General features: G+C 36.1%; 1 protein-coding gene across 1 annotated transcript in view; it reads right to left on the bottom strand.

Annotated features, from left to right (window-relative positions):
- Positions 1–7,779, bottom strand: part of LOC102011070 (vomeronasal type-1 receptor 4-like) — a 14,967-nt gene that overhangs the window by 5,632 nt on the left and 1,556 nt on the right. The window contains exon 2 of the mRNA XM_005414848.2: positions 836–1,792. Coding sequence (XP_005414905.2) covers positions 836–1,792 — 957 coding nt within the window. The remainder of the gene's footprint in view (positions 1–835; positions 1,793–7,779) is intronic.

The raw sequence follows: 7,779 nt of genomic DNA, 5'->3' as shown, positions 1-7,779 counted from the left end.
TGAAGATATCAATATGTAATACAACAAGCATTGTTAATTTCCTACCACTTTGTTTGTAACTCTGTATTGTCTGTACTGTTCTTTTGCTATTTTGTGAAAGGTTGTCTGTCTGTTAATGTTTTCCTCATTTTATTTTTAAAATAAAAAAATAAACTAAAGTGGCTAGGAGTGAATTTCAGAGGTACAGCATGTGTCAGAGTGCATGAATTAAAGCATGTGTTTACTCATTCCCTCAAATGTAACATGGAAATAAATTAACACAGTAGGGATCAAGAAACAAAATACAACAGAGATTATAATGACAACATGAGTTGATGATTACTACTCAAATATACCCACTGTTATATAAAAATTATAACACTGATTTCAGCTGCTAAAGTGAAATATTGACTAAATTCACTTGCATTTTCTAAAGCAAACATAGCTAATATGCAAACATAAAAGTAGATAAATGAAAAATATGTGCCTTATATTTCATCAAATTACTCAACTGGAGCATAAGAATATATAAAATGTTAATTATATGTTAAAGTAGCTTACCTTTGTTACAGCTAGTACAATATTTAAATAAGAAAAATATGTTTGCTACAGAGAATTTTCCAGAATTACTGGTTGATGAATACTAAACATAATTCAAGTAGTGTGTATGTATATGTGTTCATGCCTGCAAACAAATAAATGCATATGCACACATAAATATCTGTTACACAAACATATATGTACAAATCTCTAACCTCATATGAAATGAATATATCTGTGCTTACAATCCAGTGAGATGACTGTAAAAACCAACAAATAATTCTTGAATACCTTACAATTTACCCATTCCTCATACGAGTAGGAGATTTTCTATTTCTTATGTTGTCAAAACAAAATGCGCATATATTGGCATCACAGCTCAGGATCAGAAAAGGGCTGACAGTTGGGAAAAAGCCAGCAACTATTGCAGATATGTTCACCAGGAACCAGGTGGGATTATAAATAAATAGCAAGGAAACTTGAAAGATGCAGGAGAGTGTGTAAAAACAGACGTAGGTGCTGACCAGGAGAAGGATGGTTTTGGTCGCTCTGGACTCAGGAGAAGATCCGGGGCTGACATTAGTCCTGTGGATGTGTCTCATCTGCTGCTTGTGCCTGTACAGGATGGAAACCATGGAGCTGCTGGTCCAGAGCATGAGCCCCAAACACAAAACATCAGGGAGGGACAGCAGGGCTGCGTATAATGACTCTGTGGTTTTGTCATGACGAATACTGGAACAGTACCCATGATATTTGAGGCTTGTGAGGTTCTTCTTGCTCCAGTTCCCAGTGGTGTACATAAGAAAAATAACATTGACAAGGCTGTACAGGACCCAGATCAGGCACAAGGAGGAGCCAACATACTTGGGAGCCTTCACTTTAAGCTCTGCCCACCTGGAGTTCCTGGGGCTGATGGTGATGGCCTGGAAGACACTCAGGAAACAGGTGCTGCCAATAGTCCCACCCCTGCTTATTCTTTGCAGATAGAACAGTAGTTTGCACCCCACATCACCAAGGGAAACTTGCCAACCAAAAGCTGCTATTGTGTGGGGCACTCCTCTACCTAGGAGAGTTAGGAGGTTGGCTACAATCACGTGCTTAAGAATCAGGTCTGTGCACTTTAGTCTGCACCCAGTGAAGTAAAGGGACAGATAGTGGTAAAGAAGAGAGGAATTGCCGAGAACCCCAACCACAGTCTGTAATAAGAAGATCACTCCTATGACCCCTTCACTGGTTGTCATCCTGCCCAGTCCCTTGTGTCTGCGTGGAGAACCTTGCAAGGGAAGGGAAGCATGCGCTGCATGTTTCAGGCCACATGGACCAGCAGTGTCCACTTGCCGCTGGTTCCCACTGAGAACTCTCTACTGAAAGTTTTCTTTTCTGAGAGGACTCTACGAGCTGATACACACATTTAAAGAGGTCTTATAATGTATAAATTCCTGCTAGGAAGGCAGCATAGATAATGACTAATTCCTGTTTCACCTTGTACAATGCTGGCATGACTAAGACGTTAACTATAAAAATGAGGAACTCTTAGGCAGAGAGAGGTTAAGTATTTGTCTAAATTTACATCTTGATTAGAGCTAGGAAGAGACTTGCCCATGACTGAGTAATACCATGGAGGACTATCACAGTTTCCTAAAAACTGTTCCACTGGGCCTTGATGGAGTCCCACATTACATTTAGTTTTTTTTTTTTTTTTTATGTGTCCCCATCATCTTTTTAAAAAATAATATTTGATGTTTCCTTTCCATTTGCTTGTGAACATTTATACTATTGGGCATCATCAATTATGAGGGAACACTAGGATAATTTAAAAATGCACTGAGAGAAGTTACTGCACAGGGAGTTACTTCCTGATAAGCTATGTGGAATGAGGCAAAAATACTTGATGCCAGAAGTACTGGTGCAACTCATCTGGCTTCAGGTTTTGGACCATGTACAATGGCTCCTCTTACAGGAACTGTTCAATAACCATGTCATGTCATGTACCTAACTTTGGGTGGTAACTCTAGTACGTGCTAAAAGAATGTAGAAGAGCAACAAGCTATTAATGTTAGATCATTTCCCCATTTACTCTTAAAAACCTGAGATAAATGACGATATAAACAATGAAACCAGATTTCTGCATGGTTTTGAAGTAGAATACTCATATGCAACATGCAAAGCAAGAAATGAAAACGTTTTTTTTTTTTAAATTAAAAGAGTAGATTTAGGTTTGGTTGAGGTATTAGTTAATGTACATTTTAATACATATTTTATTGTTTAAAATAGTTTTCACTTCAAAGCTAATTTTAGGGGACAACAGAGAGATTCTCTCCATATGCACATCCCCCACCCTTGAAATTCCCACAGCACAGTGGCTTAATTTTTAGAATTCTTGAGAATGTTTTGCAATATTTGCAAATGAGATTATATATTACTGCCAGATACTCTCACAAAGGCACAATGACTATGCTAACTTGTGTTTTAAATGTTGCTGCCTTAACCTTCAGGGACAAAATACACACAGGACACTCAACGAGCTAGATATTTTGAGAAGAGATACAATTCCATTCTCCATTAACTGTATGTCACATCCATAAGTAGAGAAAAATCTTTCTATTTGTACAATTGCTTGATTCACTTTTTTTGTAGGATTCGATTGGTCCTATGAGTTTATCTTTGTCTTTATTTTATAAGTATAGAGACACTATAGCCACAGTGTTAGAATCCTGAAAAGTCTGCATATGACTTCTTAGGCTGAATAACAATTTTAAAATTCTTTTTCTGTTTAAATGATGGCATCAGTACTTGTACTTCTGCCTTGTTTGCTCTTTTAAGTGCAAATTTCCAACATTTAACTAGCAAAAACTGCACATATCTAAGGTACACATTGCAATGATGTTTATATATATATTATACTATTACCACAAATTCATAATATATCCATCACTACACATAGTTTGCATTGCATGCGTGTGTTATACGTGTGTGAAGGAAACTTAGAACTTGTCCTTTTATGAATTTTCAGGTAAATAATACAGCATTATCAATATAGTCCCTCTTCTATATATTAGATGGCCAAATATTTTTCCTCTTAAAATTGAAAGTTTGTATCCATAGCAACTTCACTAAGCATGATAAATATCAGGCTGCAGTGCTACTTAGATTACTTAGCCACAAAATCATTGCCAGCAAAGAGCACATTATTTTAGAAGCCAGCAGGGATTGCCACAGGGTACAGAAACATCATTCTTTTTACTCCCTGTGCCCGTTACTTAGGAAAGTGCCTGTTTCCTGTATGGCATCAGCATCCAATCAGACTCAATCCAGAATCCCTGATTCTGAATCCTTTAGCTGCACTTCATATTAGCTTTCCCCTGCACAGTCAGCCTCTCAGGTTACAAATGGAAACACTCACCAGCTCCTTCCTTTCCCCACATTGGGAATCGCAGTGTGAGTGTCGCCAGTCTCTGTGCCCGAGATTAGTGCTGTAGGTAAGGGACTAGTTCCTGAAATATGGGTCTGTGATTCTGTGACTTCACCTCCCCTCAGACCTGTAATTATCACTTCATCTGTAGCAGCAATGGGCGTGCAGGCTTGGGGAGCTGAGATCAGTTCTGAGAGCTATTTTTCCCAGGTGATGATTGTCAACAACTTTTACAAGTTTCTTGCTAGAGTCTCTTAAGAGAATACTAGAGTGTTTGGAGAGGCTCTTACTTCTCCCTGATACCTGCAGGGAGATAGGTCCCTCATGAATCAGGGTAGGAAACACTGAGTCCTACATGAGAGAGATCAGCGGCGAGCCGTGTGTGTCTCATTGTATTCCTTGCTTTCCTCAAAAATTCACTTTAAAAAAAAAAAACACAAATCTAGTTTTTCTACCCAAATCTTATTCTTTATGTCATTGCATAGTTCTAACTTTTATGTTATCAGCATAGCAATGGAAGGAGACAAATTATCTGGGAAGAAACTTAAATTATCTGGGAAGAAACTTAAGGGACACAAGTAAAAAGGAGAACGTGATTCTCACAACTTTGAGCATCTCGGGACACAGCTACACCAATAAGTCCATCAATTATGATTTTGTAATCCAATTGGATGCCAAATAACACTGAATTAGCGTTGAAATTGTGTAGGGAAGACTACTTTCCTCACATCAACTTTTATTAGTACTAAAGGGGGAGATTAATGTCCACCAAAAAAGAGAAAGTATTTAAAAACACCCCTTATATGTGGACACATCAGATAGTTTGAGAGGCAGATTCTTATATTTTTCTATCTGGCAGATAAACCAGTCTAATATGCTTAAGAGCTCCCAATATTCACCAGAATTCTCTATACATTTCTAATGCTGAGTTTTCAGTGATGAGTGCTTTTGTGATTAGAAATAGAAATCATGACTTAAAAGATTTTTCACATGTACACACACATACACAATCTTATATATATTTTCTCCCATCTCCCCAAATATCCCACTCATGGACTAAGTCCATAACAAAATGGTCACACTTACACAAACACATTTTCAAATTTGCACACATATGTGAGAGTTTTAAGCTATAAGGAAAAAGTGGAATTGGGGGCTGGGGATTTAGCTCAGCGGCACAGCGCCTGCCTGGCAAGCGCGACGTCGTGAGTTCGATTCCCGGTACCAGAAAAAAACAAAACAAACATACAAACAAACAAAGTGGAATTGAATCCTTGTTGGTCTCACCCCGGGGTTGCTACAGTTTAACATAAAAATCTACAATTTTTATATACTATTAAAAACATCCTCTGGCAAAGGAATCAGGAAATCAGTTCCATTTACACTGTGTGAAGACAACGTGAAATAGAGTGCACCGCACCAGAAAGGCAACAAAGCCCTGCATTACTAATTACAGGTCTTTGTTTTTATTTTATCCTTTTAAAAATTACTTTTCCCTTTTCCTTTTCTTCTTTTCCTCCTCCCCCCACCCCAATTCCTCTTTCTCTGAAAAATTTCTTCCCATTTCACAACATCCATCTAGCTCTCTTTAATAAATCCAATAGCTCTCTTTAATAAATTTTATTTCTCACTCCACTGAGATAATGTAAGCTTTGTAAATAGGGAGGGGAAAAGTGGGTGAAGGGAGGACATTGGATTGGGGAAAAAAAGACGAATCAAAATATATCATGTACAGGTACAAATTTCTTATGATGCATATGATCACTATGTCTATCTGAAATGTACCAATAAATTTAATTAAAATATAATTACAGAACACATAAGAAAGAAGTTGAAAAAGACACCACAAAATGAAAAGTCCTCTCATGTTCATGTGTCAGTAGGAATAATATTGCTAAAGTGACTATTGCCAAAAGCAATCTATGTATTCAATGCAATCACCATCAGCATATCAATATAAGTCTTAAATGAATAGAAAAATATTTGAAAATTTCCTGGAAACAAAAGTTAACCAGAAAAACCAAAGCAATCTTCATGTAAAGGTGTGAAGCTTGTGGTGTCACCACACCCAATTTCAATATATACTACATAGCTTTTGTAGCAGAAAAGTATGGTGCTGACAGAAAGAGCATGGGGACCAATGGGACAGAGTAGAGAAATAAATGCACACGATCACTGTCATTCGATTCTTGCCAAATGGGTGTGCAAAAACACATATTGGAGGAAAGATAGCAACTTTAATAAATGATGTTGAGCAAGGGTAGATATTCAGGAGTCTGAGGTTAAAACTAGGTCAGTTTTAAAAGAGTAGAAAAATATTTTACAAAAATGATAAAATTTCAGATTTGAAATACTGAAACTGCTAGAAGAAAATATCTGGGAAACACTTGACAGGCAAAAACTATCTGAGCAAAACTCTACTGACTAAGAAAAATATATCAAGAATCACCAACTGGACTGTGCCAAATTAAAAAAAGCTTCTATACAACAAAGGAAATAATTACCAGGGTGAATGGACATCCTATAGAATGGGGGAAATCCTGCCCACTCTCTTCCCACAGATTAGTATCTAGACTATGTAAGGAACTAAAAAATTAGAACTAATAACATAATCAATAAATGGGATAATGAACTGAAGAAACACTTCTCAAAAGAAGTACAAATGGCAAATATTTACATGAAAAAGATAATTTTCAGCCTGTTTTACAGATTTTGTTATGTACACTAAATAAAATATTAGTTTACTTGTTTTGAATATTTTCATTCCCTGTTGTGATATCACCTCATTTCATTTTGTTGTAGATTATTTTCTTATACTGCCATACCAAATTTCATTTTCCAAATACAAAAGAATTAAATTCATCAGTTCACTAAGAATCTTCATGTGAGTGGCTTTTATTTAGAAGCTACTATGTCGGAGTTGAACTGTCATCAAAAGTCTATAACTTTTGGTGATATCTGCTAAGTTGACATACATATCTTTAAAATTTATGCATGATAATGGAATTGTTGGACCAGAAGTACCTATCAGTTTAGTTTTGCTAGCTATCATAGGAGAAACCTCAGGAGACATTTTAAAACAATTTTCACATCTCACAGTCCATAAGATTCATGATTTATTCACACTCTTGGATTATGTTCATTCTATTATTTTCATTTTTGCTCGGTTGGTATGTGATACCTTCTTGTGGCAAATATATTTGTATTTCTTTGGTTACTAAGATATTTGAACATCATTTCATGTATAGACATTGTATAGCAAGCTATAAAAATTCCTGTATTATTAAAAGAGTACATTTAATTAGGTTTGTAGTCTAGTGTTTTAAACTACTATTTTTTTTACCAGCTGTGTAAGATTCAAAAGTCAAAATTTCCCTTTAAAAACATTGAATTTGGACAAATCATTAACTTCCATGTGCCTAAGTGCTCTTTACATTTTCAACAAGAATAATAGTGTCTTATGTCCCTTGGAGTTACAAAGAATACAGAACCCCCTATTTATGTGGATTTATTACGGTGATTATTTTTATTGCTCTGTAAATCAATAAAACCTGGAGAATAAACATGATGCTAAATGTTATGATTCTTATGTATGCAGCTGGCAGTTTGGACAACAAAAATATCACAAAGAAAATTGACTACATCTATTGTTTTATACATCACCAAAATATGGTTGAAACACAGTATCTATCCCATTTCATGATTTTTTCTGCTTGGGGTTCATGCTCTTAGCCACTGTGCTGGTTTGGGGATATTGCAAGGGAACAATATAATACAGGACACATATTTTATAAAATTATTTATAATAGTCACCCAAAGAATGATATACAAAAGAGTGCAGGAAATCT

Source organism: Chinchilla lanigera, unplaced genomic scaffold (genome assembly GCF_000276665.1).
Source record: "Chinchilla lanigera isolate Chin_1 unplaced genomic scaffold, ChiLan1.0 scaffold00202, whole genome shotgun sequence".
Classification (NCBI taxonomy): Eukaryota; Metazoa; Chordata; class Mammalia; order Rodentia; family Chinchillidae; genus Chinchilla; species Chinchilla lanigera.
This window is presented reverse-complemented; position numbering and strand designations above follow the sequence as displayed.